This window comes from Octopus bimaculoides, chromosome 2 (assembly GCF_046866305.1).
Source record: "Octopus bimaculoides isolate indiv1 chromosome 2, ASM4686630v1, whole genome shotgun sequence".
Classification (NCBI taxonomy): Eukaryota; Metazoa; Mollusca; class Cephalopoda; order Octopoda; family Octopodidae; genus Octopus; species Octopus bimaculoides.
In genome coordinates this window covers 47,138,968-47,152,514 of record NC_142929.1, presented here as the reverse complement: position 1 = coordinate 47,152,514, position 13,547 = coordinate 47,138,968, and the positions used below count along the sequence as shown (strand labels likewise).

Here is a 13,547-nt window from a genome sequence, read left to right as displayed (position 1 = left end):
AGAGAGCATTGAAGAATGTGGTGGGAGGTGGAGTGGGAGGGAATAAGGATAAACAAATCTTTTTGTTTCATTTTTTTTTTTTTTTTTGTACTGTAATGATATTTGGGGAAAATTAATCAAAACCATTCACAGCAGTTGTCATTGTTGAATGGGCGTGGCATTGCTGTAATTATCGCATTTGTTGTTGTGGTTGTCATTTTGCGATTATTGATGTTCTTGTTGTTGTTGTAGTTATCGTTGCGACTGTTGACGTTCTAGTTGTTGTTGTTGTTGTTGTTGTTGCTGTAGTTTTATGATAAGAATGATGATGGGTGTGAGTTTTCAAAATGTGCATATCCGGAGAGCTAGCTCTCCGACTACGTATGTATTTAATTAACTTTTCTTCTTTTTTTTTTTATTATTATTTGTTGTTTGTTCTTTGTTTGTTTGTGTTTTTCCTTTTTCAGTTTAATCTTTTGTTTTTCTTTTCGTTTTTTTTTTTATCTTTGTTTGTTTCTAAAGAATCCAACTTAGATTAATAGAAAATAGAATATAATTACAGCAAAGATAATTTCATATAAGCTGAGATAAAAGATATTAGACACCTTATTTAGAATTCTGTAGGGTAAATGCAAGATATACACGCACACACACAGCTATGCACATACACCTATATACACACACATATACACATACACACAAACATACACATATACAAACATACACATACATGCACATATACAAATACATATACATGCATGGACAGTGGTATTCATAAACCAGTACATGTGTGTGCTTGTGTGTGTGTGTGTGTGTGTGTGTGTGTATGTGTGTGTGCTTGTGTGCATGTGTGCATATATGTGTGTGTGTGTGTGTGCGTATGTGTGTGTGTGTGTGTGAGAGAGAGAGAGAGAGAGAGAAAGCTTTAGCTTGTTTCTTTTTGAGTGTGTGATTCCTTAGCCTTTACTTCCCCCACTCACCCAGGTGAGCATGCTGGAGTGATTAGGGGTAATTAGTTTTTAAAAGTGATTTTCTTAGTGAGAAGTTGATGTTTTTCTACACTTCAATCTCACACGCCATCTCTACAGTTACCAAACTCAACATCACACTTCAATGTACAGATGCAAACCAATGTTCTCCGTATAATATTACTTGTATTAAAGATGGTGAGCTGGTTGAATCCTTAGCACAATGGGTGTAACGCTTAGCAGCAATTTGTCCATCTTTATGTTTTGAGTTCAAATTCCACCAAGGTCGACTTTGTTTCTCATCTTTTCAGGGTCAATAAAATAAGTACCATTTGAGTACTGGGGTCAATCTAATTGACCTATCCCCCCCCCACCGAAGTTGCTGATCCTGTGCCAAAACTCAAAAGCAGTGTTCCTTGTATCAGTTCACGGTTCACTTCACTTCATGCTCTTGCTTGATGAGGCTGAGGTCATCTCAAGTTAGTGGACCAAGAGACATCATCATGCATAAAGCTGACCAAATCCACTGGTGCTCTCCATCACTGGTAGTCCTGTGTCAGCCTCTCTGCCAAGATGGCAGGCCCATCATCCAACTATTCTGTGGAGGACCAACAGTCCACCCAGAAGAGTCCTCAACCTGTTATTGATACCAGCCAGTAGAAACCAGATTGTATCAGTTCATGTCAAATTAAATCAGGCCAGGGGAAATTATGCTTGCACCTGAACACAAGAAGTAGTCATTCACTTTAATCTGTTTGAAATAAAAGCTAAATGCTACTCAAATCACACCACTTTACTATTAAAAAAAAAAAACACAAAGACACAGTGAATGAAGTGATACTAAATACAAGCTGCTTGAAAAGAAAATGGTTAGTTAATTTTGGGACACTTTTGATTTAGACTTTGTATCAGCAAACTGCAGGCTGCACCACTAAAAAAAATTCAAGGTAATTTTTCATTCAGGTGTTCTATACAGAAACACTCAAGAGTTGCAGTGTGCCAGTGACTGTCTAGACCAGACCCTTGAAAGGGTCTGGTCAAACAAATTGCTCATAGTATTTTACTTTTTCTAAACCTGGTTCTTACTCTGTCAATCACTTATGTCGAACTGCTAAGTTATAGGGATGTAAACAAACCAACTCCAATTGTCAGGTGGTGGTAGTATCGATGGCGGTGAAGGACAAACACAAACATAAAGAGACATACACATGCATTCACACACATACACACACATACACACACACACACACAAACACATGCACACACATGCACATACATATATCATCATCATCATTTAACATTCGTTCTTCATGTTGGCATGGATTGGACAGTTTGGCAGGAGCTGACAAGGCTAAGAGCTGTACCAGACTCCATTGTCTGTTTTCGCATGGTTTCTACAGCTGGATGCCTTTCCTAACACCTATATATATATATATATACATATTCTTTTACTCTTTTATTTGTTTCAGTCATTTGACTGCGGCCATACTGGAGCACTGTCTTTAGTCGAACAAATTGACCCCAGAACTTATTCTTTGTAAGCCTAGCACTTATTCTATCGGTCTGTCTTGCTGAACCGCTAAGTTACGGGGACATAAACATGCCAGCATTGGTTGTCAAGTGTCCATGGTGGGGACAAACACAGACACACAAACATACACACACACACACATATGCATATATATATATGACAGGCTTCTTTCAGTTTCCATCTACCAAATCCAATCACAAGGCTTTGGTCAGCCCACAGCAATAGTAGAAGACACTTGCCCAAGGTGTCACACAGTGGGACTGAACCTGGAACCATGTTGTTGGTAAGCAAGCTACTTACCACACAGCCACTCCTGTGCCTATAGCAACTCTTATATATATATATATATATATATATATATATATACACACATATACGGTGGGCTTTTTTCAGTTTCCATCTACCAAATCCACTCACAAGGCTTTGGTTGGCCCAGGGATATAGTAGAAGACACATGCCCAAAATGGCATGCTATGGGACTGAGCTTGGCACCATGGGGTTAGGAAGCAAACTTCTTACCACACAGCCATATCTGTGCCTTAAACAGGATTTTCGTTAAGAATTATAAGCTACAAACCACTTTCTCAATTATTCCTTCTAAGCTGTTATTCTACCACTGGGCATTAAATGGAAACAACTTTTTTCTTAGAATTATCTTTCTGTCTGTGATTCTGTTATTCAAGGTGTCCATGGTGACCTAGGAGTTTAGGAAGGAGACATTAGGTGCCAGTGTTTAATATGATTGACGAAAGATTTAGTTGTTGTAATGGTAGATTGAACAACTTACCTTGCCTTGTACTCTCATGTTGCCTTCTAGCTATCTCATTATTGTGTTGACATTGCAAGTAATATAGCAAATAGTTACATTGTAAACTGGAAGAGATGTGTTGTTACTGTGGATATAACAACCAATTATAGAACAGAATACCACAAAAATGGCACTGAATTGTATTCCTGATGTCATTATCTATGTTAAAGCTGAAACTCCTTGATATTGAACATATCCTTTCCAAATAGGTATGACTGGATGTTTTATTGGAAGATAATTTTACACTGGAGAGTGAGCAGTGATATTGTGTGATATTGTGTGTAAACTCAATAGAAAGTTGCTGTTGTATCCATTCTTTACTGAAATAACCAGATGAGATAACTATGCAGGTACATAATACTCTTACAGAAAATATACATTACAATACACCTCACACACCGTCACACACACACACATACTTGCTCATGCACCTCTTCATATAAGTGTTTATATACATGTGTGTCTTTATTATATATATATATATATATATATATATATATGTATGTATGTATGTATATACGTATGCATATATGTATTTATGTATGTATGTGTATGTGCTTTAAAGAAAATCTTTAGGATTTATTCATGTTTCTTTTTTTCCTTTTCGGTGTATTGAAGCTGGCCACTAACCAAGTGGTAAAGCTCTTTTTCTTTTTCAGTTAAGACAAGTGTTGGGTGTTCGTGGTCATCTGAATCAGTTGATGTATGTATATATGGATGTTTTGTGTTCATGGATAACTTGTATATGTGTGGTGGATATGTGTTTCATTTTAGTATACATGTGTCTGTGCTTCACACTTTTTACTCTTTATTTAGAATGAATAAGGGAGTGCTACAAAGTTCCTGGCTTTAAGGGTATCATGGAAGGCCTGTTTAGATGCCCAACCTTCCAAGTTCTTTTACAGGACTTAGAAAAATTGAAAGACCACTGCAATAAGTGTGTGAATCTGAGAGAGGATGTACTACATAAAATCAAAATTAACCAATCCTCCTGTATTTTCTTTTACCCAAAGCCAGGAACTTTTCAGCACCCCCATCATATATATCTATGTATTTATTTATGTATGTATGTATGTGTGTGTGTATATGTATGTTTGTGTATGCATGTGTGTGTGTATGCATACATCATACATATTTTCATACATACACATGCATAAGAGAACAAAGGTCTTACTTTGTGTAAATGCAATTTAATAAACTTGAAAAGTTCAGATAACTCTATGACTATGGAAAGCAGATTTTTTTAATAGACCATAACAATATAAATTCACTTTGATAGATTTTAGATTGGGCTATGGACTAAATGAGGTTGTCTTTCTTTTAGGTGAACCACTCTCCAAGCTTCAATGTTGATTCTGCTCTAGATAAGGAGATAAAGAGCACTCTTGTTGGTGATACTTTGGCTCTTTTAAACTTTGGTGCTTCAAATCGACGGAAGTGTACAGAAGAAGAAAGAAAGCGAGTCAAAGATCGACTACTTGGCCGCAATGTTAAAAAGGAAACCAAGTATATAATTTTTTTCTTTTCTTTGAGGTTTCTTGCCAAATTATCTCCGATAAATAAATTTGTTCGATGTATAACAGCTTGATATAGATTTAGAAAATTCTCCTTTTTTTTGTGAGAAAAAGAAATTTTTAGGATGACATTGATGTGATGTCCAGAATGGAGGCACAATGGCCCAGTGGTTAGGGCAGTGGACTAGTGGTCATAGGATCGCGGTTTCAATTCCCAGACCGTGCGTTGTGAGTGTTTATTGAGCGAAAACACCTAAAGCTCCACGAGGCTCCGGTAGGGGATGGTGGCGAACCCTGCTGTACTCTTTCACCAAAACTTTTTCTCACTCTTTCTTCCTGTTTCTGTTGTACCTGTATTTCAAAGGGTCAGCCTTGTCATACTGTGTCACGCTGAATATCCCTGAGAACTACGTTAAGGATACACATGTCTGTGGAGTGCTCAGCCACTTGCACGTTAATTTCACGAGCAGGCTGTTCCGTTGATCGGATCAACTGGAGCCCGCGACGTCGTAAGCGGCGGAGTGCCAAGAACAACAACAATGTCCAGAATGTTGTATAAGATATGATCTATCAGGAATAATACATTGAAACAAAGAAAGTACAAAATAAAATGAAATCAAACAATAACCACGGGCATGGTTGTGTGGTAAGAAGCCTGTTTCCCAACCTCATGGTTCCTGATTCAGTCCCACAATGTGACACTTTGGGCAAGTGTCTTCTACTATTATAGCCTTGGGCCGACCAAAGCTTTTTGAGTGGATTTGTAAGACGGAAACCGAAAGATGCCCATCGTGCATATATATGTGTGTGAGTGTGTGTGTGTGTGTCTGTGTCTCTGTGTGTGTGTGTCTGTGTCTGTGTCTGTGTGTCTGTGTTAGTGCATGCTACAAATTTCAAGACAGTAAATAAATCACACATTTTTTTGTACCCTTATATTTTTAGAGTAAAGTACTAAGACTTGTGTATGATTATATATCAGTGAACTAATATAAAGAAATATGAAATGTCATTTTAAAAAGAATATAGAGGTGGAGTATTATTGAGTTTTAATAGCAAATGCTACACTTCACATGCACACACACGCACACACACACACACACACACACACACACACACACACATACATACATACACAAAAATATTCTTGTCCCTTTATACTACTACTCCCCATTGATGTGTCTTGTTCTGCTGTTTACTTGGTGATCTCACTGCTGCTGGTGTCACATAAAATGCACCGAGTACACTCTGTATGGTGGTTGGTGTTGAGAAGGGCAATTAGCATTAGGAAAGGCACCCTGCCATAGAAACCATACCAAAACAGATAGCAGAGCCTGGAGCAGTCTTCTGACTCGCCACTTCCTGTCAAACTGTTCTATCCTTGTCAGCACAGAAAATGGATGTTAAATGGTAGTGGTGGGGGGGAGTAATGATGATGATGATGATGATGATAAGATGGTGAGTCTCTATCATTTGATGACAAGGACTCAGTTGTTTGATCAATTGAATTACCTGCTCCTGAATTACTAAACTGGTTTCAAATTTTGGCACAAGGCCAGCAATTTCAGGGAGTGGATAAGTCAATTACATCAGCCCCACTGTTCAGCGGGTACATATTTTATTGACCCCAAAAGGATTCTGAAAGGCAAAATTGACCCTGGTGGCATTTGAACTCAGAATGTAAAGTTGGAAGAAATGCCGCTAAACATTTTCTCCAGCTTGGTAATGATTCTGCTAGCTCACCACCTTGCCTAAATTACTAAATTAACATATAGATAGCTGAGTATTCCACAGTCACCTGTACCATTAACATATTCATTTCATTCAAATCTGAGTATATAAACTCCACAATATGCTTTCAGTCATAAATATATTTGTATGTATGTATATATGTGTATATATATATATATTTATATATATATATATATATATATATATATATATATATATATATATATATATATATATATATCAATAATAATAAAGGGTAAAATTGATTAATCAATTACTAATTAATAATTTTACCAAGTAGTTCGGTATGTTAAAAGAACCATTATCGGTAACCTTATACAAAAAAATTTATAATTATAAGCATAATTATAATTGAGGTTCAGTAAAATTGCTTCACCACATACTGAAATTTAGAAATAGCAGTTAAATTATGCTTATAACTATAAAATTTAGGCTTATAATTATAAAATTTTTTGTATATATATATATATATATATATATATATATATATATTAATAATTAAGGGTGCTACAAGTGGCACCAGCACGCTAAAAAAATATATATATGTGGTGGTGCCATGTAAAAGCACCTGTGCAATACCATGTAAAAGCATGTGTACAGTGCCACCTAAAGTGCCTGTGCTGTGCCTCATAAAAGTACCCATGCAGTGCCATGTAAAAGCATCCTGCACACTCTGTAAAGTGGTTGGTGTTAGGAAAGGTATCCAGCCTTAGAAACCATGCCAAATCAGACTGGAGTCTGGGGCAACTCCCCAGCTTGCCAGCTCTTGTCAGACCATACAATCCATGCCAGCATGGACAACAAAGGTTAAATGATGATGATGATGAAATATATATATATATATATATATATATACACAACAATCATATACATGTATACACATGCACATGTGTATGCGCATGCATGCACACACACATACACACACACACACATTATATCATAGCCCATCATTGCCAAACAATTTTTACAATAGAATCGATTTCAATTTTATCGATTCCATGTCAGACTAGGTCTTCCCAGATGATTAAGTCTCTTGGAACATGGCAGATTTCTGCATTATTTGTGGCAATTCATAATGTCTTGATAAACAAAGTTTTTTTTATTTTTCCATTTGGTACATTGATGTAAAATTTTTCTTACTTCCTACTCTTGAACATCCAACACAAAGTTGACCATAGGTGAAGCAGAGCTCTTCGGGGTGTAAATCAGCAACCAAAAATGATTGCCCTTGCAATTTGTTGAGGGTCATAGCAAAACTAAGACTCATTTGGAATTTAAGTTGTTTGAACTGAAATGAGACATTATTTCTTGAGTGTGCAATGGAAGCTCTTGTGTATTTATCATCTTCCACTGCATCCTGTGCTCTAGTGTCTCTTGAGGCCATGTGATGTACGCTTATGTTTGCATACATGCATACATTCATACTTATACACATATATATGTACATACATATACAGAAATTTATGTTGATGGTGTGTACAGACTTTTATCTATTAATTTATGTGAGACAAACAAAGACAGCATAACCTGGAACTAGTTTTTTCCTATCTGTCCTTCATTCAACCATACATGTCATCAGATTGAAAAGTAATTCAACAACTCTAGATAGTCCAAGAGTGTAAATTATCTGTTGTCATCTTTTATACCTCAGGAATTTCAAAAGGAATTTGGGCATCTATCACCAAGTAAAAATTCTTTTTATTCTTTTTATTTAAGGTAAGAAGAGAGTGGCGGATGATGTAGAGTTTCTCTGTGATACATAAGTAGCAGGAATTTCATAATTTTTAAAATGTCTGTACCTTATTTAACACTGCATTTGAGATACTAGTAGTCTCTACTTTGTCTCTGCATTTCTAAACATGCTTTGAAAGTGTTTTTGCTACTTCATGACTCAGTGAGTCGTTATGCAAATGTAGGCAACTCTAGAAGGAGTTCTCTATAAGCCCTCTGTAGCTTGTTGGTGTCTACTGATTGAGACATCAGCCTGATATACAATTCTTTTCTCTCAGCATTTATCCCTCTGTTGGGGAGCAAGGATCTACATTAAGCCACCTACATTTTTGCAGTTCGGCTCTTGATGACATTAGATGTATTTTTACGTGCAACTGTAACTCACCTTAATGCTATTTTTGTAGGACAGGTTATGGAATCTAAGGCTATTTATGAAGTGTTTTCCAGTCAGGAAGAGTAAATGTTTTACAACTCTGGTTTTTGTAAAGGTGTTGTATTGCAGATTATACCATATAAGATTTCTTTTCCTATTGTTTTTAGGGCAATTGCTAGGTAGTATTGGTGAGTATTTTTATTCATTCTTGGTCATAACTCTGTCGTGGTTCCTTACTCTAGTACTTTATAAACATATTGAATGTGGCTCTGTCAGAGGATAATTCACTTAACCTTTTGCTGATGCTCCATGGCATGTGTTTGATGGTGTTCAATCATTGGTTCAATTGAGTGCAGATGTACAACAAGCAGTGGCATTTGGATTCTTGAATGAATACCTCATATAGTTAAGGGCTAAGTTTACATGTGACATCCAGAGAATTAATATTTTTAAGGTTTGCTTCAGCTGTCACCTTCAGGTAGAATTTGTTGAATGTTTCAATTATCTTTTTTCTGCGGAATCACTCATTCTTTTTCAATTTATGACCCTGACTTCACTGTCCAGAGCCATACTAATACCATTAAAAGAAATCTGTAGTTCACTGAGTGGGGAGAAGCCCATTGGCTCACATAATATATTTTTACCATCATCAAATCTACTGACGATGACATATATATTAAAATCAGCTGTGCCTTCTTTCTTAACCCAGCAAACATCTATGTTAAAAAGGAGGGATCTCTTAGCTTGCTTAATGATCTGCTGTACTTGATTATTAACTTTATGGAAAAAATAACCAGTTACTGAAACACATGGTTTTGCTTCTTCAAGAAAAAATGCTTTGAGATATGCCTTGTAAACCATGCTAGTGTTCCCATTAGCAACACATTAGTTTATTACATAGGGCTTACAGAGAACTCCTTCAAGGGTTGTCTGTATTAATTTGGCAGCTCATTCTGTTATAACCATTGGAAAAATACTATAGTGCTTTGAAATTAAAAGTAAAAGGTCATCACCCTCTCATGATTGTTGTCAGATTTGGCCCAATAATTCAAAAATTAATTAAAGTCTGGTGGCATTTGTCTGGCATAGAAGCTCCAAATCAGTCACAATCCAATGCCAGTCTTAAAAAATAAAAAGCACAAAATAATTTCTTCTAATTGACCCATACTGAAATTCTCCTTTGAGAATTTCAGAGAGAATACTCCCAAACTATGACAGGTGACAACTGTCAACTTACCACAGCTTAGAATCATTCTCTTGCTTTCCAGCTTATTGACTGAAGGTTGACTGATCAAATTCATGGCTCATGGGTACATAATCCTTGCCTATTTTACACATGCACGCACACACACACATATTTTGTTATATCTAGGGAGGATCATTATGCTAATAATAACACACACTAGTTCAATTTCATTTCTCTTATAAGTGACCACACCTCTACTCCCCTACATGTACATAGATATAGGCCTGCTTCTCAACCAAATGCAAAAAAACAACATACACTAATACATAAATACATACATACATACATACATACATACTTATATTTATATCATCATCATCATTTTCATTTAACATCCGTTTTCCTTGCTGGCATGGGTTAGATGGTTTGACAGGGACTGACCAGCTGGAGAGCTTCTTGGGCGTTGATTGTCTATTTTGACGTGGTTTCTACAGCTGGATGCCCTTTCTGACACTATTCTCTTTTCAGAATGTAATGGGTGCATATACATGGCATGGGTGCTTTTATGTAGCACCAGCATGAGTGCTTTTGCATGGTACAGTATGGATGTTTTTGTGTAGCATCAGCAGGGGTATTTTTATGTAGCACTCGCATGTGTGCTTTTTACATGGCACCAACATCTGTGAGGTCAGAAGGTAAGGACATCTTGGCTGAGAGACAAGTGGGGAGGGCATGGCTGTATAGGACATACCACAGTTTTACTTAGCTTGACATGTCTTCTGAAGCACAGCAAACAGCCAGAGGTCTCAGTGCTTCAGTCTCCTCTATGAGGTCCAGTGCCAGAAGATCCTTTCTCACCAATATATATATATATATATATATATATATATATGTCAGGATTTTCTTTCACACACTCTTGTAATCCCAAACACTTCAAACATCTGGTCCTCACACTGCAAAACATTGACAAACTTCTTCCTTTCTGCTTCTCCCTTAGTTAAATATACCTATCTCCTAGCCTCCTTTCTGATATAGTTCCCTGCTACTACCAATCTTCCAGTCCTTCCTGGCCCATTTCTTCACTCTAATGTCCCTGTCTATTACATTGTTCCACCACCATGTTACCTTAGGTCTTGCAGGGACTTTGCGTCAGCCACAAATTTGGTCAGTGATCTTCATTAAGTTGTCCCTTAGGAACCTCCAGTTATCCTCTATATCTCCCTTTTACCTATCATATGTTTCAGGTAAAATGTCTCTAATTCGCTGACTATTTAGAGGACTTTTAAGCCTCCAGATCTTTCTTTCCCAGATTGGTTGTCTTCTTAGTTACTGTCTACCCCTGAGTCTGAAGTCACCGACGACTAACCTATGTTAAGGGGTGCACTCTTCATCTGGGAAAGACTTTGAATTTATGAGCAACCATCTTTCCTGCTTTCTGATGAGAATGTAGTCAATCTGGCTTGTGTATCCATCAGATTGATAGGTGAACAAGTGACTGACTGGTTTCTTGACATTAGTACTGCAAATCATAAGGCCATTTGCATCAAAGAACTCCAGCTGTGTGGTTCACTCCTCATTGTGGGAACTGGCTCTGTAGCCTCTATACACTCCATAGAAGCCAATCAGATGCTACCCAACATGTCTATTGAAGTCAACTGTCCATATATATATGTATATATCACCATCATCATCAATGTTTAATATCCACCTTCCATGTTAGCATGGGTATATTAGCCCATAATAAAACAGAAATAAAACTGTTGAAACAAGAGGTGTTTAAAAATTTAATGTCTTATGATTTTGTAATTCGTTGTAATTCCAGGGAAGAGCAAGAACAAGCTCATGAAAAATATTTGGAAAGTCTTGACAATTATGAAACCACCCACCTTGGAAACTTTCGGAGAATTTATCCAAGTGAAGTATCAAAAAAATACGATCCGTTCTTCCAAAGTAGCTCTAGTCTCTTTCAGGAGACAATAGCCTTCAAGGCTAGAAGTGAATTGGTCAGGTAAGAGAGAGAAAGAGACTTTCTAGACATTTCAAAGTGTTTTGGCACCAGTCTCTGAAAATTATGTTGCCGTTTTTGTTGTTGTAGTTGTGGTTGTTGTAGTTGTTGCATATCCCCAGGTAAGTTATGATTGAACAAACCTATTATCAAAAGCATTTCCAGCTATGAACTTCCTGTTTTTTTTCTTCTTTAGTACTGTACACTGAAGACAACAAACTTCAATGTATCAAATCATTCTAAGACAGTTGGATATAATTTGAGATAAATTAAGCTGCTTTTTTAAGATTGTGGTCTCGATTCCTGGGCCGGGTAACATGTGTTTCTGAGAGCAAAACACTTCATTTCCTGTTGCTCCGGTCCACTCAGCTGGCAAAAATGAGTAACCCAGCAATGAGCTAGCATCCTATCCAGGAGGCCTATATATATATACACCACGGAAACCAGGAAACTGACCTTTATGAGTCTCTAGGGCTCAAGAAGGATGCTTTATCCTTTATCCTTTTCAAGCAAACTGAACAATGATATAGAAATTTCATCATTAGATTATATAATTCTTGTAGGTTTTTATAATTATGGCATTAAATATAATTTTATTTACTTTCTAATCAACTTGTAATTAATCCTTTCTACTAAAGACACGAAGCCTGAAATTTTTCTTTTTGGTGGTGGGGGACCAGTTGATTACTGGTACTTAATTTATCGACCCCAAACGGATGAAAGGCAATGTTGACCTCTCTTTTACTCTCTTTTACTTGTTTCAGTCATTTGACTTTGGCCATGCTGGAGCACCGCCTTTAGTCGAGCAAATCAACCCCAGGACTTATTTTTTGTAAGCTTAGTACTTATTCTATCAGTCTCTTTTGCCAAAATGCTAGGTTACGGAGACGTAAACACACCAGCATCAATTGTCAAACGATGTTGGGGGGACAAACACAGACACACAAACACACACACATATATATATATATATATACATATACATATATATGACGGGCTTCTTTCAGTTTCCGTCTACCAAATCCACTCACAAGGCTTTGGTCGGCCTGAGGCTATAGTAGAAGACACTTGCCCAAGGTGCCACGCAGTTGGACTGAACCCGGAATCGTGGCTGGTAAGCAAGCTACTTACCACACAGCCACTCATGGAATTTGAACCCAGAACATAAAGCTGGACTAAAAGCCACTAAGCATTTTGACCAGCAGGCTAACAATTCTGCTAGCTGCCTTTAATCAACTTGTAATTAATATCCTACTTGAAATAATCTAAAATGCAAACTTTTAAAGATTAGAAAGGCTTCCATTTTGTTTTGTGTACCATGTTTGTCAGCATATAAAATGCATTCTGACATAAGACACATCCTTACTCTACAAGTACATTTTGTCCTCATCTTGTATGTTTCATCATACAGTTTTTTATTCAGTATTTTATCTGTAATATGGCCACAGTGCATATTTAAGAATTAAAAATGGGTGGTTAATGTGGTATATCATTTTTAGCTGTGAGGGTAGCTGGTAGTTTCTTTTTAGACTTCATTGCAGAAAGCCTATCATTTAGAGATTGCGAAGAAGAAAAGTTGCAACTGATCATACATAAAAATTTCATCATGACCATTGATAAAACATTCTTCTTTCTTTTACTCCACCTTTTCTCTCCACAGACTGTTCTTTCTGTGATGGTATTCAATGTCATTTTACCATTTC

At 36.8% G+C, this 13,547-nt stretch overlaps 1 protein-coding gene across 7 annotated transcripts in view; it reads left to right on the top strand.

Moving 5' to 3' along the window:
• Positions 1-13,547, top strand: part of LOC106875928 (tubulin polyglutamylase ttll6) — a 420,072-nt gene that overhangs the window by 337,443 nt on the left and 69,082 nt on the right. For all 7 annotated transcript variants that reach the window (XM_014924244.3, XM_089344881.1, XM_014924246.3 and 4 more), the window contains 2 exons: positions 4,611-4,792; positions 11,662-11,847. In XM_014924244.3, the coding sequence (XP_014779730.1) occupies positions 4,611-4,792; positions 11,662-11,847 (368 nt within the window). The remainder of the gene's footprint in view (positions 1-4,610; positions 4,793-11,661; positions 11,848-13,547) is intronic.